This window comes from Nerophis lumbriciformis, linkage group LG17 (genome assembly GCF_033978685.3).
Source record: "Nerophis lumbriciformis linkage group LG17, RoL_Nlum_v2.1, whole genome shotgun sequence".
In the NCBI taxonomy this organism is placed as follows: Eukaryota; Metazoa; Chordata; class Actinopteri; order Syngnathiformes; family Syngnathidae; genus Nerophis; species Nerophis lumbriciformis.
Genome location: NC_084564.2, coordinates 18,064,813 through 18,088,243, shown reverse-complemented (window position 1 = coordinate 18,088,243; position 23,431 = coordinate 18,064,813). Strand labels below are relative to the sequence as shown.

The window sequence follows — 23,431 nt, the reverse complement described above, 5'->3', positions numbered from 1 at the left end:
TAAACTATTACCCGCCAGCCACCATTTGCAAGACACACTGAAATATATGAAAAGGAATTTGACCACAATTCTTTGAATGTGATGATGGGGGAACTGGACAATAAGTAAAAAGACAGACCTTCCAGGAACAATCTCCCTATACATGTTTTGCCATCACAAACATCCGCTAAACATCAGCAAAACCAACCAGTATTGCTAACCTGTTTATTATGGGTTTATAAAGTGGTTAACTCGTGTCTTATTGCCTAATACCATGTGGATGCATTGTTATGCAACATATAAGATGTAATGAATACATTGGTGCAAATTAGTAGTAAGTTGTTTACAATTGGTATTTAAAAGATATATGATCATTATTAATCTACTTCTGCACAATTGGTAAACACTTAAAGGCATACACCTATTGTTATGTGTTTTTGGCACCGTAGGAAATGGTTTATTAAGTGATTAGTAACTCGTCCCATATAATTAATACATAATAGTGAACCTTGGTAGAAAGCTGTTTATATCTGTTACCTGATGCTTTACAAATGGTTTATAAGATGTGATCACTTTATGGGGTGCCTTTATTGTAAAGTTGTATCTGTGAACCGCACGACTCCCTCATTAATGGTAAATAAAATGATCAGTAGCGAGTTTGCTTATGCTTAATAAAGAGGTGATACATTTCTTATAGCCATATGATAACATTTAAATCAGTGTTTCTTAACATAGTCCATTGTTGGGCGGCCAAAACATCAGTTTCTCAGCTGTGATCCGTATGGGCCGCAGCGGCACTCCGTTATAATACACTTTTCCACCACTTGTGGCAGTAATGACAATATCAAACCAAACAGCAGAAGTCTGAAGCTAAAATCATGGAGAAGTCTCTTAAGCGCAAAAAATAAGACTAAAGTGGTTAAGCTGTATTTTCATTTGCACTTAAATTTTATTCAAAGTTTATTCAAGAAATATATATTTTTAATATTATTAATTTAGTTAGAATTGATTTATTTTAGCAGTGCGTGATTGTATGTGTATTTGTTTTTTCCTTATACAGTACATTTGATTACGATAGTATTTATTTTTGCAATCATCATGACCAAAGTCTTGATAATAATCTTTGTGATTAACACTTGCTTTGATTGATTGATTGAATTATTTATTTCAAACCTGCACAGTACAACACACACCTTTTTTTTTTAAACATTTTGGCAGGGACATTTATGCAAGGCTTGAAAAGGGGTTGGATGAAGCAAATGCTTATAATATCCCAACCCCTCTCACTCATTCCACATTTAACATAAACAATATAATACAAGAACAATACTATACAAACAAAAACAAGAAAAGCTCCTGTACACTAACAATACAATAGTACCACTGTTACTATAAAACAAGACAAGACGAGACAAAAGACACACACACACACACACACACACACACACACACACACACACACACACACATACACACACACACACACACATACACACACAAATCATTTGACAATGTTTGTCCTGTTAAACTGTAAGTAGGTTGGATATAATTATTAAATCTTATTATTAAATTAATATTCAGTGTTATTAGTGTTAAGGTAGTGGAAAAGTTGGACCCCGAGGTCAAAAAGGTTAAGAACCTCTGATTTAAGTAGTACTTAATTATTTACAAAGTGTTAATAACATCAATATGAACAATTCACAAACACTACCCTAAATATAAAATGGTAATAATACATTGCTATAAGCCATATAATATGATTAAATAATAAATAAGTAGTAAGTATTAGAGTTACAAAGGGTTTGACAATAGTTAACACTTTATAAGGGTACCCTTAATGTAGTGTTTCAATTGTATATTTGAGCTGTAACTGAATATACTTTTACTTCATTTAAATACACGTAACTTGAAACTTAATAGTCTTATCTTACAGCAAATGAAGGTAGAGAGACTGCAGCTAAGCTTTAAGAGCTGGTGAAAATAAATCTGACATCTGTTGCACACATGCACTGAAGCCCAGTTGCCTTTAATAATGCGACAGGCACACTCTTTGTAGAAACAGACTTTGCTAGCCTTCCTCTGCCAGCTTAACAGGCATAAATGCAGCTAGCACCCTGGGGTCTTCCAGGTTAATAATTGGCTGCCTCATTCCCTCTTGTGGAGGTAAGCAGGATGCCAGCTCACAGCGGAGTACCCGAGAGAGAACGTTTCCCATGGAACAAGCTCTAGTAACCAAGACAATCTGGTCAAATTCAAACATGACTGCTTGAGAGGGAAGCAGACTTTTGGATTCCCTGCGTGCAGCTGCCATAGAGACCCCAAAGGAATGTGCTCCCGTTAGCAATAGAGGTTTGCCTCTGGACGCTGCACTGAGGCGGGCTGACAAACATCAATTAGCCCCTGCACTTTAACTGTAGCAAAAAAAACACCCACGCACAGGAGGCAACATCCATTATAACCCTTTTTTTAATTTAGTTAAAATCATCCTCTCTCTTTTTTGTGTGATGTGTCAAGCATGAAAAAGAGGGTGTGGATTGCCTTTTGGTGCAGGCTGGAAAAGCGCATTACTTTGATGTGTCAACATCTTGTACTATGCAAGACTCTTAAGAAAGTCCTCCGTTAGGGAAAGGAACTTGAGAGCACATATAAAATGGAATATTCTCATCAGGCTTAGCGCTGTTACGAACATTGTGTTCAGAATGGCTTCATTACCCGATCAGATGACTGATCCCCCCTTGTGATTCCTCTCTAATCTCACAAATATCTCTGTGTGAACATGCTTCAGTCTGGGCTCCCCTCTTTCCACACCCCCATCCCTTTTTGCACCACTATTATTGGCTGACTCAACCAAACTAGTACATGAGACTGACACTATAAGGACCAAAGACGCATTGCAAATTTGTTGTGGTCCCATATGGGACAGTAAAGAACATCTGCATAAAGTAAGGACTTGATTGGGCAGCTTTCGTCACATATGTGACGAAAGTAACTCAAATACTCCAAACCAAAATATATTCTGCTATTTTTCCCAGCTAAGATTTTACAAAAAGTTTCTACAATATACTATCTAAGAACGTCACTGTCACACATGTAGGGAGGGAGCGAGCAGAGAAGAGAGACATTACTTCAAATGCATTTTGTCTTAATATTTGTAAATTCTGCATTCTTCATTTTAACACCGGTCTGTGTCTTTGGGTCTGTGTAGAGCTCAAGTAAACCGAACCACACCAGAGTTCAAGTGCCAGCTTGTTTGTTTTTTGATTTGCATCATTGTTTACTTTAACCAAACCAAACATAAGTTTGAACGCAACCTGAGTCCGTAAACCAGTCAGAGATGGACTAGATTCCTTAGCCTATCCTTGAATCTTGACTGATGAGTAAAACCACATCCATACATCCATTTTCTTCTGCTTGTCCGGGTCCAGGTCACAATGGGCAACAGTCTCAGTAGGGAAGCCCAGACTTCCGGCCACCTCTTCTAGTTCTACTGGGGGACTCCAATGCATTCCCAGGCCAGTTGCAAGACATAATCCCTCCAGTGCTCCTTAGGTCTACGCTGTGGTGTCCTCTCGGCTGGGCATGTCCTCCTCGCTGAGCATGCCCGTAACACCTCACCAGGGAGGCGTCCAGGAGGGCTGTGTCCCTCTGGATGACTTCTGATCACTACCCAACGCTTTTAACCTGAGGTGAGAGTAGGAACGTAGATCAATAAATCAAGAGCTTTGCTTTACCACGGTGGTCTGGTACCCTGACCACATTACTGCAGACACTTTGACAGCGTGGCTCGATTGGTAGAGCAGCCGTGCAAGCAACCTGAGGGTTCTTGGTTCGATCCCCGGCTTCCACCATCCTAGTCATGTCCGTTGTGTTCTTGAGCAAGACACTTCACGCTTGCTCCTGATGGGTCGGGTTTGCATGGCAGCTCCCACTGTCAGTGTGTGAATGAGTGAATGTGGAAATAGTGTCAAAGCGCTTTGAGCACCTTGAAGAGAGAAAAGCGCTATACAAAGATAACCCATTTACCATTTATAACTCAAATGGTGCAATCCATCCTTTTCCGGCTGAAAACCAGGGTTTCAGATTTGGAAGTGCTGAGTTTGTTTCACATTCAGCAAAAGGTCACAGCTTGATGAGGTAATCACGACCACTATCATCCGTAAATAACAGAGATGAGACTCTATAGACCCCCAAACAACAGAAATTCTGTCCATGAAAAATGTGAACAGAAGTGCAGCTTTTTGAAGGCCAAAGTTCACCGGGAAAAGGTTTGACTTACTGTTGGTAATGTGAACAAGGCTGTATAGAGACCAACTACTACTGGAGCACATCCCACAGGACAGCACAAGGGCAAACTCCCATCCACCCTTCAGTACTCACGCAAGGGTGCAGAGCTGGTCCAGCGTTCCACGACCCGGACGAAAACCTGTAGTCGAAGTTCGACTAACAGTTGTATGCTTCTCTCCAAAACTCTGAATAAAGAAAAGTGATTCCTCCGTAGTTAGAACATAACCTGCAGTCACCCTTCTTGAAAAGAAACAAGATTATTATATGTTCAAACCTTTGTTGGAACGGTTTGTGGAAGGCAGTTTTCTGTTCCAGCGTGACTCCAGTGCACAGAGCAAGGTCTTTAAAGGCATGCTTTGAGGAACTTGACCCAATCAAACATCTTTGCAATTAACGAGAATATATTGTATCAGGGTCAATAGTCCAATGTCCTAAAACATGTGTCCATATGGTGTGGGTAGTTTTATAATCATGTATTATTTTGCATTGTTTCTCCTGACCTTTTCATGTATTATCGTACAGTCCCGTACCTGATTGTTCACGTACAGTGCACAGTGTCATTTTTGCTAAGCTTTGTTAGCTGGTCAGTGATGATGACTCCTTGTGATGTTCAGCACTGTTCAGCAGAGAAGCAGAAGATAACTCAATTTTCTTTTTCTTTTTGTGCACTGGTTCGTGTCAGCCCCCCATTCTGTCATAGGGTGACCCCATAGCTGCCACTACTGCCACATAGCAAGGCATGCATCCTTAGCAGGGCCTCAACTTAATGTGGCAGTGGGCCATGAGTGAGGAAACTGCTGTGTCTAGCTCCTCTGTATCCCCTGCCTGGTCAAGTTGTCTTTCCACTCCTTATCACTCATCAACTAGCCGTTCTTTTCTTCCTGGACAACGAGGCCTTAAAAGGAGAGGTCATAACAACAGCTGCAATAGCTAAGGCCAGGCTTGACTCAAGCGTTGAGTATCAAGCTCTCATGTGTTTGCCTCCGGACTACGGAATTCCTCATCCTCTGCACTGACTCCTCTGTGCCATCGCTGTCACATCTTTGCCTCGAAAATCCCTTTTCATTTCTCGCCAGTCTGCTTTCCCACCATCACCACCCCCCATTCCACACAGTCTTGTGCCCACATTCCTGCAGGACTGCATGCCCAGGCAGTGAAATGGGACACGGGCGAAGAGAGAAGGGAAGAGCCCTTTGAAGCTGACCTTCACTTTAATGATATATGAGCGCCTCCTTCCCTGTGTGTGTTGTCAAAGCTTGACATTGGAACACTGGAATACAGTAGGGCAGCTGTCAATGTATGAGCTCACCTCCCTAACTTGTACAGTTGGCATGTAAATGGACATTTTGCCAATTCATTCAGACAAAACAATGTGCAGCCTGTCAGACTTTTATGTGCCCGATTGAAAGCAAGATCAGACCACTTACTTAACTGTAAAGTCAGATTACACTGATCTTATCCCTTAGGACAGTGGTGTTCAAAGTCCAACCCAAGGGTCATTTTTTCATTCTCTACCCTTTTGTTGTGGGGCAGACTAGCTCGTACATGCACATGCATTCTCCACTGTTGTCATTTCTAATACAAATTAGCGTATCGTTTGAACTTATATCTGTCAGTAGATTCCATATGGAAGCGATAAAAACTACAACATGGCTGGCGGGGAAAAGACACAGTCGAAGTGGAGGCACGTAAAGAAGACCGCCTACAAAATGGCGCATCCTGAAGAGAAAGCGACTTGAAGACCGTCTGTAAAACATAATCCATTCAAAGATTTTGACCAAAGAACCACCTTTACATCTAGACCACAAGAAAGTGCTTTAAATGTAACAAAAAATCATAATATGACCCCTTGAACTGATAAAATTTTAGTCTCTCAAGCTACTTCATAATATTTTGGTAAGGGTCATATTTTTTTTTCATTCCAGCAAAAAACAAGTTGATCTTAGCAAATGGCCCCCATGCATGACTTTGGGCAGGCCTGCTTTGTAGTTCGAAAAAAAACACAACTTTGCTGGTATTATTGTGTTATACTATTGCTAGTTGCAGAGAAAAAGTGTTTTCGTCCGCACAATCGTGCCAACCATGTTTGTCAAGTTTTTGCACAACATATCTTGCCATCTGGCTGCGTTCAGGTGAGCACGTCCTCCAAAGACGCTTGAGCATAATCAGATCGGTCACACAGGAGAAGGAAGCTGTGCTATTTATGTGCAGACAAAAAGTGTGTATTCACTCTCCCATACATCCCTATAATGTAAACTGCCTCCTTATTGAAGTGGTTCCTTTGCTTGCTGGCCTCTCAAGCAACCGGGACACCCAGTGGGTCTCTGCCTGCAGGGCGAGCCTCACAAACACACAGCAATAAACGCGCTATAATACAACAGTGGGTGTCCCTCAGGGCCTTTATCATTCAAATGTGTGGCCTTTCTGGGTCCTACAGCGGAAGGCCGCCCTTTCAGTTTGGAGAGAGTCAGGGAGATTATTGCCAGTGTAAGATGGACTCTCCAAAGAGGTCTGCCATTGTTCTCCTCTGATCCCACGAGCCAAGATCAGTCTTTAATTCCACACCCTTGGTAGTCACATACATTCAAGCCCTCTTTTTCTGCAGCTGCACCAAATCTCCCCACTCTTACCCGCTGTATTTTGTCTTTTAATCCCTCCAGGAATGTGGCTTTGGTTACGGAGAGGATGCACGGTGTGTGCCGTGTCGGACCAGTCGCTTCAAGGAAGACCGCAGCCTCCAGAAGTGTAAGCCCTGTCTGGACTGCGGAGTCATCAACCGCTTCCAGAAGAGCAACTGTTCCACTACCAGCAATGCTGTGTGTGGCGAGTGCCTTCCAGGGTGAGAGGGCGAACATGTTTCATCATCATATTTTTTTTCAATGTTTAGGATTGGGGTGTAAGGAATACATACACAACACTCACGCTTGTCTCATTTTCATGACCACTTTCACTGTCAACAGATTCTACAGGAAGACAAAACTAAGTGGCTTCAAAGACATGGAGTGTATACCTTGTGGAGACTCGCCGCCTCTGTATGAGCCTCACTGTAAGCACATTTCCTAGCTTCTCAACACTCTAAGACAGTGGTTCTTAACCTTGTTGGAGGTACCGAACCCCACCAGTTTCATATGCGCATTCACCGAACCCTTCGTTAGTGAAAAATCAAATGTTTTTTTTTTTTTTTACAATTCAAGACAAAGTTATATGTTTTTGATAAGTGTTAAGTAACAAATACTTAATTTAGAGTTATTTGGACACTAGGGAAACATATTCTAAGTAATAAAGACTTCATTTAGAGTTATTTGGTTAGGGTTAGGGTCAGGGTTAGAGGGTTAGGGTTATAATAAGGCCATGCCAAATAAGGCATTAATAAGTACTTAATAATGACTAGTTAAGAGCCAATATTTTACTAATTTGTATGTTAATAAGCAACTAATTAATGGTGAATATGTTCCCCATACTAAAGTGTTACCATGTTTTTTACTGGTCCATAAAATGAACTGTGCATGAACATCACCTTTTTCAAACAACAAAACCAACACAGTGCATAAACTCACAACAAATTACACACCTGCAAACCAGTCAGCTGTTGCCGTATCCGTAATACGCCGATAGGGAGAAGTTTGTATTATACACGATGAGTCCGGTCTGTTTTGACCTCCGCCGAACCCCTGAGGCCGACTCACCGAACCCCTAGGGTTCGATTGAACCCAGGTTAAGAACCACTGCTCTAAGATGTTTAAACACAACCAGTTTCTACTACTATGACCAATATCTGCCATACAAAAAAGATGCAAGCAGGTCAAGCAAGACTCAATTATCTTCTCCGAGCTAATGATTCCAGGTTTGCACATCAAACAAAATAGGCGAGGCAACTTTTATTATACCTTTGGAAATAGTGTGACTTCCTTTTTGTAGAGGACGTGGCAGCTGTTTCCGAAGAGGCTATTTGGCAGCCTTTGCTTCAGGGCAGTCCTGGCCAGGTTTAGCGCCTATGTGTTAAATAAATTGAGACGGCTCTGGGATATCACACAATCCCCCCAGAAAATGAATGATTTCATATTTGTGTGCTTTTCATTGCAACATTGATGTTTGCCTTGGCTTTCCTCTGTGGGCCTAATGGTCCAGCTATGCAGCTTCCAATGGTGATACTGGAGGAAGGCCTGCGAAACAAAACAGCCATTGTCTAAGGACATAGCTGGCAGTTAGCTCCTACAGGGACTCTGAATGGAGCTTCCCCAAAGCCTTGCTCCCTCGGTCTGAGTGTTATCTTGAGGAGAGTGATGAAAAGCGAAAGGGTAGATTATTCTAATAGGCCTCATTGGCCTGAGGCCGCATTGCAGCTGTGCAAGGGAGGCAGTCACCCTCTGGCGTGGACTGTAAATCTTAAAGCAGCCCTTTTCTTTCTCCTTGCTTTCCCCAGTGACTTTTTTTAGGCCAAGTAAAAACAAGATTGTGTTTTATGGAGTCTTCTAATGGGTTTCATCTGCTGGAGGTTTTCACTGTCACGGTAGAGCAGAGCATACAAACTCATACATTGTCCTCGTCAGACCTGCTTGCATCCAGCTTGTGTGTATTGTTGGATTTATGCAACCGCCCAATGGTAGCTTCTGTTGCAGTCATAAAGATGGACAATGTAAATTCATGTATTTTCAGTTTTATAATGTGAAATATGACAGAGCAAACTGAATTCAACATAGCTGCAGCTTCTGTGTGACCTCTTGAGCAAACTACCTTACATCCCGACCAAAAACCTGAACAATCCATCATCAATAGATAGATAGATAGATAGGTCTTTACTGTCATTGCACAAGTACAACAAAACTTTGTTTTCAGCACAAACCCGTTCATGATTAGACAAAACAAACAGTGTACAGGGTTACAGAACAAGAACGCCCTGTAAAAGTTTGAAAAAGATGAGTAAAAAAATACAATCTAGACTGGGCTCCTAAGGGGGCCTAGTCTGGAGTGGGAAAAGACCTCCATGCAATGCACACATATACATGTTACATTTAATCACGACAAACTTGCAACAGAGGGGCGGGGAGTTGGGGCCCTGGAAGGCGACCGCTGCCATCCGACCATCACCCCGAGAAAGAAGCGGTGGTGAAGGCGTGGGGTGGGGGAGGGGGCGAGGGGGTGTGTGCATGTGTGCCCAATTGTCCTTGGGTGTGATGATGTAATGTTTTTTTTATGGATTGAGGCTGATCTGCAAAAGTTCGACTCCAGGTGTCGAGGAGGGAGGGAGGTCAAAAGCGTCCATCATTGAGGTGTCCTCGGGGGTGTTTTTCAGAACAGCCTGTCCCTGTTGTTCACACCGTCAAGACCATTCGAGGGAGTCAAATCGTAGATTAGGATGTTTGTTTTCCGCGAGGAGACAAAAAACAATGGCTTGTCTGTTCATTTGTCCATGCTCGCTTCTCTCAATTTCAATAAAATTTTCCTTTTCAGCAAGCTTCTCCATGATGTGATCCATCTTGCGATTCAGTTCAGAAATCGCCGCAGTCTGTGTTCCCACAGCCCTGCCCAAATTTTCCATTGCGATGAACAGCCTTTGGGCTCCTTGAGTGGCTGCCATCGTCTTACGAATTTGACGATACACCAGAGCAATGCCCAGCCCAATCAGCAGGTGCCCCGCGATCACGGTTCCAAATAGGTAGATGTCTTCCACGTCCTCGATGGAAAGGACTGAGAGGCACATGATTCTCCATTTATCCCAGGAATCTCTCACATACCCCGAAGCAATGGTTCCATCAGGGCAGCCAGGCTCCCCCGAACCTCTTTTCCTCGTCGCAAAGACTTTGTCAATTGCGTCGAGAGTCCAGCTGATCATATCCATGTCTGATGTTTAGATTTGAGGACAGCACAAAGAAAGAGGCTTCAAAAAAAGTTCAGACAAGACAAAAACGAAGAGAGCAAGCTGGGAAAGCTAATCCATTAAGTTAAATCAATCCCAAGATTCAATCGCGGCAGCTTCAAAACTTTGTTACAAATCAGAGATGCCACAAAACCTGACCCGCTGGAGAGCATTCCTTGCTGCAGTGCCTAACAGTAATCCAAACCACAGCCTCTAATTTTCAAAAACATGTTTACCAGTCGCTAACGTGTCAGTGCTTGATATTGCCATCAGCATTTCAAAACGCTACGCCTATCACCACCAAGAAAACACTTTGGCATGATCTCATTTGAACAGGACATATTTTTAAAATTTGCTTTCACCATAAAAGTTAAACATTTTGGTAGCTCAACTTCTCTTAGCTGAGATTACGTTTTTCTCAAGACCACAAAATAGCTGCGACTGGGATAGGTTGATTGGCAACACTAAATTGGCCCTAGTTTGTGAATGTGAGTGTGGATGGTTGTTTGTCTATCTGTGTTGGCCCTGCGATGAGGTGGTGACTTGTCCAGGGTGTACCCAGCCTGCTGACCTATTGCAGCTGGGATAGGCTCCAGCCACCCCCGCTACTCCGAGAGGGAGAAGCGGTAGGAAATGGAAGGATGGATAAATCAACAGTACCTCTGCTGGTTGCTGTGAAATAAAGTACTCCATTTTGTCTCATTTGCTTGAAGATGTGATTAATCAACAAACAATTTTCTGTCGACCTGTCCTTCCGAATGTGTTTTAGGCACTTTTAATCGGGGCTCCCAAAATTGCGGCCAGGTGGCTATTATTGGCTCCTTTTTTATTGGCCCTCGACTTAAAGTAAAAATAAAATCAATGCATAATTACTGATATATAATTAGATATTACAGTAATTTGCTTTGTTAACAATAACACAAAGCCAAAATACATATGTTTTTGTTAAGATACTGTAGCTTTGCATATATTAGCCAATATTGGATTGGTTTTAGCATCTTTAATGTAAAACATGTTAGGGGTGTCCCGATCCGATATTGATATCAGTCCATGAAGTAACAATATCGAATGATATCGGTTTATAAGCTGTCCTGTAGGGCTGCACAATTAATCGACATATGAATCGCCATTGAGGTTTTGATTTGTGCGATAATGTAACTGGCATATGAGTGACAGACATGTTTGCCAATCAGAATTGTTGAGCCTCGCTTTTCTTCGTCTCTCGCTTCAAACAGGGAAAAAGAGGTCACACTCATTGCATCGCTCTCAGCACCTGAGCGCGTTTATTTTACAGTAGAATTAACTGAACGCAGTGAACCCTCTTTTAGTCATCCACAATCTTTGTTTTGGTCGGCGGAGAGCAAGACTGCCAGCTTTATACACACAGGAAGCACGGACAGGGAGCTTTGCGACTCGCTAGTTAAGCAAAGTAACAAATATTAGGAGGAATACAATACGATTACATAGCCAAATGTCCCGTAGGATGGGCAACATGAGACCATCAACAGGGACAAACGTGCAAGAATGCTGTGATGGCAAAAAAAAAAAAAAAGACAACCTGACCTAGTTTTTCCAAATGGAAAAATATGCACTTTAAGATGTTCAATATTTATTTGAGTTACATTTTTGCTTACAGAAATGACAGTCAATTTTATTTTATTAGTTTATTTATTTAGGATAAGAGAGTTATTTAACTTCCAATTACAGTTCAATGGTAAATAATTCTACAGTAATGAGAAAAAAAAAGTTTATGTCCCTTTAAATGGTGACTTGCTTTAATATTATTTACATTACATTATAAACAATGTATAGTTTTTATTGGTTATTTCTTCAGTTTACCAGCATAATGTAAACAAAAGCTCTGAGTCTGTCTGCATAAAGCCAAATATTTTTTTAAAGTAAATGATTGCATATTGTTCTAATGTGTGGCACCTTGAGACAAGAATATGTTGATTCACAGTCTAAAAGTAACGTGTCTTCCTTCACTCGCTATTTTCGCAGTTTTATGCTATTTGTGATTTTGAAAAGAAAAATCGCAATTAGGTTTTTCCTCAAAATCGTGCAGCCTTACTTTCCTGTCCCATATGCACAAATAATATTGTTGATGTAGATGCCCGTATATGCTGTAGAAATGTACTTTACAAAACTGAAATACTTCTCTTGTTGCATTATTTGTGTTTATAGCTTAAATCCATTCAAGTAAATACATTGGTTAGTGTTTTTCTTACCTAAAAATGTTCTCGGAGTAATTTCACTTGATAAAGCCTTTTCTAACATTCTGCACTACAAAATAATAAAAGTATGCGTGTACTATGATTCGTGCTGATATTGTATCGGATCAAAAATCGAGGGACACTCCTAAATAATGGATCCTCTTTGGAAAAAAAACATTCGGACTTGCCTAAATTACAAAATGATAAATTCCTGAAATGCTCCTCGTGTTCAAGACTTGTCTTTATGACCATGTTAACCAAGTCCAATTTAGTTCCTTCTACATGAGAAATGACCCCGTTGTAAAGCGAGAGCTCCGCAGTCATCTTTTGGAGTTCAGGGTTGCTCACTTCTGCTGGGAGTGATGTGTTTCAAGTGTTTGGAAAGGCACAAATCAAAGTCCCAGGCGGGAGGCAGAGGGGGAGTCCATATGAAAGACTGTGCTTTATGTGTAGATACTATCAGCAGGTGAGCGCTCTTCAATGGACTGGTGTTTATTTGCTGCAGCTGCTTGGCTTCTGATAACAGACCGCCTTTTGTGCCGTGAGAGCAGATGATGTTCTTCTTGGAGGGGTTAGATTTAACCTGGACAATAGCCACTTCAAACACATTTGCCTGTCTACAAAGGACATCCTGGCATAACTATATTTGTAATGATCAGCTCAGCTGGAGTATTACAGAATATCACATTGTCTTGTTTGTGATTGAATGTTCCTGTGTACAAGGTACTGCTGTTTTTTGTTTTTTTTCGGCAACTGAAAATGTTCAGGAGCAGGAAGTATGATTTTAAATTGCCTTCTCTGCAGCCTGCAAAGTTCTGAATGGTTTAAACTTTGTTTTTATGGGGAATGTTGAAACACCCTTATCCCCTATGTGGCTGAATAACCACACTACCCAAGGTTGGAGCACTGTTTACATTGCGTAACACAATGTGTGCCTACTGGTGCGCGCTCCTTGAAGACTTTCTCACGTTCTTTTCATCTGCCTCTGCCTCTCCTAATTGATTTTAGCCTTACGCACTGGCAGAAGATCAGCTTTCTCTTGTGGAAAATACTTAACATTTAAGCAGGAATTCTTTAATTAAAAACATATATACTGGTAATTACTGGAAATGAAGGTAGAAACGCAGCAAAAGACACCCATTGTTCTCTGGTCCCAACCCAGTCACTCAGCCCCTCTACTCTGTCTCTCGCTCTCAACCCAACCAGTCGAGCCACCGTCTCCCCACCGAGCCTGACTTGTGTTTGAGTTTTTTTCTTCGAGTGTCCGATACAACTTTTTTACTTCCGATACGATACAGATATTGGAGCCTTGAGTATTAGCTAATACCAATCTTGATCCGATACGATATCGGCAGGAACATACGTTTTATTATTTTGTAATGTGGAATGTTAAAAAAAGCTATGGGGAAAAATACCGAACCTATTTATTATTACTTACTCAGTGGCCTAGTGGTTATAGAGTGTCCGCCCTGAGATCGGTAGGTTGTGAGTTCAAACCCCGGCCGAGTCATACCAAAGACTATAAAAATGGGACCCATTACCTCCCTGCTTGGCACTCAGCATCAAGGGTTGGAATTGGGGGTTAAATCACCAAAAATGATTCCCGGGCGCGGCCACCGCTGCTGCCCACTGCTACCCTCACCGCAGAGGACAAATTTCACCACACCTAGTGTGTGTGTGACAATCATTGGTACTTTAACTTAACTTAACTTAATTAACTGTCTGGACTTGACGTATGATGTCTTTGAGTTAAAGTCATCAATCAATCAAAGTTTACTTATATAGCCCTAAATCACAAGTGTCTCAAAGGGCTGTACAAGCCACAACACAGTGGAGTGTTAATTGTCTTTAGCGACACTTAGTGGCCAAAATAATATGCTAATGCCAAGGACGCATACACAGCTACCCACCTGCCCCCTCTTGGATGCTCTGATTACAACCTTGTTCATCTTCTGCCACATTACATCCCTGTGGTGAAAAAACAGCTTCCACAAAGGAGAAGTGTGATGAAGTGGACAGAGGAGGCATGTGAGCAGTTGAGGGACTGTTTTGACACCACAGACTTGAAAGTACTCTGCAGCCCACATGGAGAGGACAGTTTGACTCAGTCCATCAAAATAAATATAAACTTCTGTGTGGGAAACACTGTGCCCTTCAAGATGGTCCGGTGTTTTCCCAACAATAAACCCTGGGTCACCACTGAGCTGAAGGCCCTACTAAATGAGAAGGAAAGGGCTTTCACCTCAGGAAAAAAGGAGGAGCTGAGGAGAGTCCAGCGGGATCTTCAATATAAGATCAGGAGGAGTAAGAAAGACTAGTGTGGACCAGCCTGAAACTGATTTCAGGTCATGGAAGAGGTGGGAGTGGTCACTAGGCTTCTGGGGACCAAGAGTGGGCCAACAAACAATGTTTTTTCAACAGGTTTGACTGTGGCCCCACTGCAACCCCTTCACATCCACACCACACCTGCCTCAACCGTTTACACCTCAGCATGGTCCACACCTTCCTAACAAACCCCTCTCAGTCAGCCCAGTTTACCACACCCAGCCATCACCCACCCAACACTCCATTAGTTTGAATCAAGTAAGGAGGAGTTAGGAAGGAACAAGGTCAGGAAGGCTACAAGCCCAGATGGCATCAGTTCTAGGCTACTCAGGGAATGTGCGGACCAGTTAACTGTTGTGGCCCATTACATTTTTAACTTGAGCCTCAGCCTGGAAAAAGTCTCTACACTCTGGAAGAGCTCCTGTGTGGTTCCAATCCCTAAAACACCTTATCCTAAGGAGCCAAACCACTTCAGACCTGTTACCCTGACCTCCCACCTAATGAAGACCATGGAGTGGATAATCCTCAGCCACCTATGCACGCAGACAGCGGCAGCATTCTAGTTTGCTTAATGTCAAGGCATCGGGATGGATGATGCTATCATCTACCTGCTGCATCGGGCCCTCGCCCACCTGGAGACTGCAAGAAGTACGGTGAGAGTCATGTTCTTTCACTTCTCCAGTGCTTACAACACCATCCAGCCGGCACTGCTGCTGGTGAAACTGGAAGAGGCGGGAGTGAACCATCACCTGACTGCATGGATCATTAACTACCTCATCGACTGGCTGCGTGAATGTTCTTCAGGTGTGGTAGTTTGCAGCATTGGTGCTCCCCAAGGGACGGTGCTGTCACCTTACCTGTTCACGCTCTATATGTCAGACTTCAGGTCTTTTCTACCCACAGCCATAAGACTTTACAACGCACTTATGTGATTACTGTGGTTTTTTTTGCGGTGTGCAATAAATCGACGTTAGTGTTTTTTTGTTTGTGAAGTAAGTTGAATGATGCGGACACGTTCGTTACTGGATACTTTCTAATACACTTCTGACTTGGAGACTTTGCATCTGTGGGTAATTTGGAACTAAAATTATTTGATACTTGTTTTACTGAAAACTGTGCTGTTTTACATTGCGATACTGTTCAATTAAAGCAGTGCTTCTCAATTATTTTCTGTTGCGCCCCCCCCCTTGGAAGAAGAAAAAATTTTGCGCCCACTCACTCTCCACCATGACGATAAATAGTATAATTTGTTTGTAATATTGTTATAACTATACCTCTACATAACATTGTAAGCTTACTAACATTAAAAGAAACAACACACTAGTGATTTCTTGTCTCCAACCGTGGTTACAGTGAAGTCAAGTGCTACATACGCTTCATCAAAAATCTTGTTCCCCGAGGTCACACCGCGCTTGTGTGATATTGCTGTTGTGTTGTTAGCTGTTGTACAGCGGTTCCTAGTAGACTATAGCCTACCACGATTACCTTTTGTAAATAACTTCACAGTAAAAGACCAACATTATGTACTTACCGGAGGACATTTAGCTGTTAACTGGCTGTCCAGATTTGCACAAATAAACGCGTTGCTTGTATTGACAGCTTATATCCAAGATTTTAGATGCAAGCCGATATCATTCGAAACTTGTTTTTCTTTGCCAATATCAATATTGAACCGGGACAGCCCAAGTTTTTTCCCTCAAAGGAGTTTTTCATTTCCTTTGTCGCCAAGTGATTGCTCATGTGGGGTTCAGTTGGTGCTTTTTAAGGTATGAGTGGTGTGATTCTACACATGCTGCCTCGAGATAACTTCTGATGTGAATTAGTGCCATGTACTCCCAAGAACTGGACATCTTCTGCAGTGGGCATGTATTTGTTGGTCTTTTTCTTTTGCCAGAGTTACACATTTGGGGGGAGAAATATCAAAACACAAATGTCCACTGCTTTGTGAGGATGAACTGTGGTGTTCTTTGCTTGCTTTACTGTAGGCTCCAAACCCTGGTACATAGTTTATTTACAGGAACACACTATGTCAACAGATGGTTACATTTGACAAATTGCTACATGTACATTTTTTTATGACCCCCACCAAATGTAGTGTTAAGCCTGTATTTAACAACACTCATAAGCCTGAATGACTGAATGAAACTAATGCTGCACTGAGATTGACTGAAGGGATAATTAAATGTTACCAAAGACATTTCTTGTCAAACATCAGTGCCGGTCCATAAGCAAGATGAAAACCTTGTGTTCTTTTTATTTGTTGGAACTTGCATTGTGAGGCCTGGAGGCATTAAGAGAAATTGTGCGCACTGTGACAACACACACAGACTTGTCTCACTGATTACTGTCTGTTGATGTGATACACCGGTGGAGTTGACTCATTAGTCGCTCTTTGTAGATGGAACAATAAACTGTGTTCTGTTTTGTGTGTGTGTGTGTGTGTAGGCAGTGGGCGAGTGAACCTGGTGCCGCTGCCTTCGGTAGTGACCAGTCCTCGCGACATAGCACTGGCAGCGGTCATCTGCAGCGCCCTGGCTACGGTACTGCTGGCCCTGCTGGTGCTGTGCGTCATCTACTGCAAGAGGCAGCTGCTGGAGAAGAAGCACAGCGGTGAGTCACACTGAAAATTATTTCAGTACTGGAGCATTCCAGGTGGGTGGGAAATACACCGTATGAAGAGGGGGGGAAAGTACTGACTTTTATTTTCCTCAGCGGCATCTCTGAGGACCCAGGACTGTCCGAGCGGTGGCGCCGAGCTGTCATACCTGGACCCACGTTGGCTCCATGACATCCCTCAGAGACCCTGCTGCCAGTGTCATTTGGGCCAAGGACACACCTGTGGTATGCTAATCACAAATGATATATGCTCACCACCACAATATTAAGACATTGTGCCAGCATTTAGGACTTCAACATATCACATGACCTCATTACCTTGTTTCCATGTGCTCCTCAGGCTCAGTCCACCTGATCCCATCGTTGTGCAGTAAGGACAGTCTGGACCAAGCACCATTTGAGTCTGACACCGGTCTCAGCGACAGGTGAGCCACCAATACGCCTCACATGGAGAAATAAAACCAAATCCCCACACATCGAGGAAATACAACTTTTTTCATTGCTTTGACTACCATTCTTCCCTGATTGGTTGGGGGAAATCACCTGGTTCTTACAAAGTGAGGCATGTGATGTAGATTTTGAAATGACAAAAAATTGCGCTTGTTAGGGTCGTTAAGAGTACCGTATTTTCCGCACCATAAGGCGCCCTGGGTTAAAAGCCGCGCCTTCAATGAACGGCATATTTCAAAACTTTGTCCACCTATAAGCCGCCCGGTGTTGTAAGCCGCATCTAACTGCGCTAAAGGAATGTCAAGAAAACAGTCAGATAGGTCAGTCAAACTTTAATAATATATTAAAAACCAGCGTTCTAACAACTCTGTTCACTCCCAAAATGTACGCAAATGTGCAATCACAAACATACGTATATCAACATGGACAGAGCTGCGTGAAAAAAGCCACCCGGCCTCTTCGCGTAAACTTAAACTTACCTTAACCACTCGCTCATCTTTTCTTCATCCATCCCTTCGAGTTAGCTTTGATGATGACGCCGGCTGGAAAGGTCTCTTTTGGCAAGGTCTTCCTTTTGAATATCACCATGGGATTTTCTGGCCATTAGCATGGCAAGCTAGAACCACAGTGAAGGATGACTTCTCATTCCCTGTGGTGCGAATATTCACCGTACGTGCTCCCGTTGTATCCAGTGCGGTTCACAGGAATATCAGTTGCTGTGAAATAGTACCGGTAATCCGTGTGCGGATGGAGAGATTGCGTCTTTTCATGAACCGGATCCCTGACGCTTAGTAGGAGCCATTTTGTGGTCTTTACAGATGTAAACACACAAAGGAAATGAAACGTACGGTGATATCCGCACGCTTTTTCTTCTTCTACGCGGGCGGGTGGTTGCTTACAGTAGAAGAAGAAGCGCTTCCTGTTCTATGGGGGCGGGTGCTTACCTTGGCGGTTGCTTGCATAGAAGAAGAAGAGCTTCCTGTTCTACCGGGAAAAAAGATGGCGGCTGTTTACCGAAGTTGCGAGATCGAAACTTTATGAAAATGAATCGTAATATTAATCCATATATAAAGCGCACCGGGTTAAAAGCCGCACTGTCAGCTTTTGAGTAAATTTGTGGTTTTTAGGTGCGGCTAATAGTGCGGAAAATACGGTATACAGAAAAAATAGCAGATGCCAGCTAGTGTGGCTGGGGCTTCAAACAAGTCCACAAAACCTCACTGGATGAGAGTTAAGTTGAGCAAGGCTAGCCAATGAGCTGAAAGCCGGAGGCTGTCAAACTCATTGTCCAGCACAGCGTTTAAGGTGTAAGGGAAGTGAGAATTACTCCAGCTATGTGGAAGCACTGCTTAAATTAATCAACAGGCTCAACCAGGAAATATGACCAAGTATACATACGTAACCCTACTGTTTACCGGTTATGAGGATATAAATAATAATATAAAATAAATACGAATTCTAATTAGGATTTCAAATCAGGGTGTGTGTGAAACATTTTTCTATGAGTTCCTGACATCATTGTTTTGTACGGATAAATAACCAAACAAATATCTGGTTCTCAATTGTATCTAAATTTAGGGGGACCGTGAAAAAAATTATGTCGACAAAAAACAATGGAGAATAAGGGTGTGACATAAACATAGATAAAATATATAATTACAAGGTGGAAGTTGAAAAAATGTGTTTAAGGATTGGTTTGTTTATGAAGCTTGATGTGGTTTCTGTTATTTTAGGAGAGTTCATTGACAGTCATGATTTAGTTAATTTAATTATAGTACTCGGTAAAAGGTTTATTTTTAAGGCCAAAAACAGATGTTCACTTAGTATTACTTTCTTTAAAACATTTATTTAGTATTTTTTAACTTTAGAAAGTTACATGGTTGAAAATGATAATGATGCCAAAAAACATTAAAAAAGGTGGGAAGTCCTCAAAGGCTTATTTTGAAAATGTAATTATGTTTATAGATTATATGCTATCTGTTGTTGTGTTCCATAATTTGAGTGACCTGGACATAATCTGGACTGTGCTTCTTTTGAAAATGTAATTTTGTTTATAAATTATATGCAATCTGTTGTGTTCCCTAATTTTTCAGTGTACATGGATGAAGGTGTGTGTTGCTGAGCCCGACTTGGACATTATCTGGACTGGACCTGGTTTTAAAAACCCTTTAAACAAATCTAATTTCATTGATAACCTGGTCTGGTGAAGATAAGGTCCTTTAAAAAAAATAAAAATAAGATAAATAAATAAACATTTTCTTGGATAAAAAAAGAAAGTAAAACAATATAAAAACAATTATATAAAAAATAGTAATTAATGAAAATGTTAGTGGACCAGCAGTACACACAATCACGTGTGTTTCAGGGACTGTGTCCCTTGCAGACTGTGTTGTCTATGTTGTGGGAAGCAGAATATTGGTAGCAGAAAGAAACAACCCTTTTGTGTGAGTGGGTGTGGATGAGTGTGAATAGGGGAGGGAGGTTTTTTGGGTTGATGCACTAATTGAAAGTGTATCTTGTGTTTTTTTATGTTGATTTAATAAATTAAATTTTTTTTTTTAATTAAAAAAAAAAAAAATATATATATATATAATTACATAGGAAAAGTAAATATGCCTCAAGGCTGCATACTTGCATTACTGGGAACTCTTTCAGATGAAGAACAAACAATCATTTAAAGACAGACAGTATGAAGGTCACATGGGACAGAATTAAATAGGTAATACATCTTTAAATAATTACTTAAATGTGTCATTCATTATAATTGAAATAAAATACAAAAATGTGTTATTAAATGTAATTTTTTTGGTGTTAATTTAATGTAACGTACAAGTGTTGTGTTTGCTCGGTTCTCGTATTATCTTTTAACCTGCCCATTGTACAGCACTTTGGCTACTCCTGTGGTAAATTTTAAATGTGCTTTATAAATAAAGTTGATTTGATTTGAATTAATAATTTAATCAGTTTATTTTTTTTAACTGTTAAATATATATTTTATTATTCATTCAATTAGTTAACTAATTATTGATTTCATGATTTAATAATTTTACAAGTTACTATTTCATAATTTAATAATTTATTTAATGAATATGTGCGTAAGCGCTTCATGAATTAATTTTATTAATCAAACTCACCTACCAAAGTCAGTGGGCGGGGCTAACACAAATCTAGTTTAATGATTGCTTTGGTCTGCAGCCTGGAACTATATATACTCATACTTTGAGATTTGGTGGATGATATTTAAACCTTGCGGAGTATGTGGAAGCAATAAGTGTTGAACATGTAGCAGTTAAAGTAGAGGAATGTATTGACATTGTCGGAGTTATTTCCGTACTTTTAGACAAAGTTAATGACCAGTACTCCTCCGCTTCTCTGTCAAAGAGCTCCACAGTTGAAGTGCCGGGTAACCAATCAGGTGTTAGTACCCGCCCACTGACCTTGACAGCCGAGTTTGACAGATAAAATACATTGATAAAGTGCTGACACACATTTATTAAATAAATAAATCATGAAATAATTAAATACTGGAATAATTACGGTACATGTACTATTACATGAAATAAATCAATGACACATTTACGTATTCAATTCCAAATATAATGAATTGACACAATGAAGTCATTATTTAAAGATTCATTCATTTATTTAATTTTTTCCCATTTGACCTTCCATACACGTGTGGCTGCGAACCAGATTCATGCAGAAAATCACAGCCCTTTTTTCCTCACTCACTAGAAACTTGGAGCAGGAAGACGAGCTGGGACCATTGCAGCCAGGAGAACATTCAACATCCGCGGAAGCCGTCTCGGAGGCTTTCAGGTTGGAACCAGAACCTGCTGGAGGAGCAGCGGTCGAATGCGGAGAAAGTGACGAAACAGAGGCAAGAGAGAAGCAGCCGTTGTCCCCTTAAAGGGTGAGGTGACCTTTAGCTGGCTTTGGCAAGAACAAGTATGATTTATGGATGGATGGCATTATGAGCGTCTCCAGTTTGATATGATTTGCTGCAGAGCAAACTGCTGAATGATATGAGTGACTGGGTGCTAAAAACGAATGATGCATCAAAATTTAGTCACACGTTAGATTTTTCTGACTAAAAAGTGAACACAGAACTTAACAACAGCCATATGACGTCGCTAACGCATTCATGAAACCATCCACCAGCCCAGATTCATAATGGGGCCTCCCATCAGTTCTGCCATAATAATTAACCAGGACGTAGCATGCTAACTAACAAAAAGACAATCAGCTTCATGTTAGAGAAGTTGTGCAAAATGTACTAAAACACTGAACAGTAGGACATTCAAAAGTTTAGAGGAGACCAAATTAAGTTTACCTGCAAAGGTTATAGTTCATAAAAATATCACCACCAGACCCTATACTTCATTTGTATAACAACATGAGTATGACATCGCTTGGCTTGCAAAGTGACACAGTGTGCATGAAGGGCAACTGGTAAAGAGAAAGAAGAGATGACACAGTCTTTGATGTATGCAAGCAGAGCTCAGCTATGTTACTAATCAGCGCCTGATGGCCTTCCTCTTCCTGCTCTCACTCCAGGACGACACACATTTCTCTGGCTCATTTACCAGCCTGGACTCTACAGCAGCAGCGGCCAGATCCCCTTTCACACACCCTCCCTTGCTGTAACCCTCCCTCCCGTGTGGTCCCTTTGAAATCCCCGCAGCTGACCCCCAGACCTTCTCTGGTCAAAAAGGGTCCAAACAAAGTACACACGCAAACAAGAAACACGGCTGCGAGAGGGGACACAACACACCGACGACACGCACGATGTGAACTCTCTGGCCCAGCAAGGTGAAAGTGAATGAAGTTCAAACATGGAGGTCTGTATTGACTTGACCATCCCTGCTCTGCTCTGTCCTGCATGGTGACGCAAAGACGAAACAACAGCGTGCCTTGTGACCTTGCTGTGTGTGTGTCAAGGATGCACACTGAAGACAATCTGAAAATGGCGTATAAATACAACGAGGAATGTTCAAGTGGCTTGTAGATAATGTAAAATAGTAAAGTAACTGCATATTTTTGTAACATAAACATGACTGATAATGTGTTGCGCTTTTCTGCCACTTGTAGCGTTGATGGTCACGTCAATGCAAACGCACCTGATTTACACTTTTGTTAATAAACCACTTGAACAAGTGAAAATACTCTCCAGTGTTCTGCTTTATTTCCATCTGTTTCTCATTTTATAAACGGATTTTTAGAGCATGAAAAAAGACAATTCATCACATTTAGTTTTTTTTTGGAGCTGTGACTTCACACGACATCTATTTTATCAAATGTTTGACACCTTTAGTAACCGCTCCTAGCCGGTCCAAAAACATGTGGGGCTTAGCCAGGGGTCAAATGTCGCAGGAAGTACAAGGAGCTGCTAACGACTGTGTGAATGTGTTAAGACTGACCACTTTGTGCGTATAGCTAAAGAGCAAACCTGACCTAGCATCATGCGCTTGCATCACGTGACTGTTGCTAGGGGACAGTCAGTGGGGGTTCTAAAACAGGCAAATTACAGATTTTAGTCCACATATTGCGAGAAGCCCTTGCAAATGTCCAAAGTTGTATTGATTGCGGCCATAATGTGCACCTTTTCAGCTCTCAGAGTCCATGATGAACGTCTCAAAGTTCGGCTGGAGCTCCGACACCAGCGCATCCACAAAGTCCTCCATGGTGGGCCGACGCTGCAGCATAC

The 23,431-nt window shown here is 41.6% G+C and overlaps 2 protein-coding genes across 3 annotated transcripts in view; one reads left to right on the top strand and one right to left on the bottom strand.

The window, feature by feature from the left end:
* LOC133614578 (tumor necrosis factor receptor superfamily member 19-like) overlaps positions 1-22,890 on the top strand; it is a 27,789-nt gene extending 4,899 nt beyond the window's left edge. Inside the window, exons 4-10 of the mRNA XM_061972654.1 lie at positions 6,924-7,102; positions 7,224-7,309; positions 17,104-17,268; positions 17,371-17,499; positions 17,615-17,699; positions 21,460-21,637; positions 22,282-22,890. Coding sequence (XP_061828638.1) covers positions 6,924-7,102; positions 7,224-7,309; positions 17,104-17,268; positions 17,371-17,499; positions 17,615-17,699; positions 21,460-21,634 — 819 coding nt within the window. The 3' untranslated portion in view covers positions 21,635-21,637; positions 22,282-22,890. The remainder of the gene's footprint in view (positions 1-6,923; positions 7,103-7,223; positions 7,310-17,103; positions 17,269-17,370; positions 17,500-17,614; positions 17,700-21,459; positions 21,638-22,281) is intronic.
* The window catches only part of LOC133614577 (mitochondrial intermediate peptidase-like), a 38,881-nt gene continuing 38,337 nt past the window's right edge, over positions 22,888-23,431 (bottom strand). The window contains exons 19-20 of one of the 2 annotated variants that reach the window (XM_061972653.1): positions 23,327-23,431; positions 22,888-23,234 (exon numbers count right to left, since the gene is read on the bottom strand). In XM_061972653.1, coding sequence (XP_061828637.1) covers positions 23,331-23,431 — 101 coding nt within the window. In that variant the 3' untranslated portion in view covers positions 22,888-23,234; positions 23,327-23,330. The other variant, XM_061972652.1, reaches the window with a different exon arrangement.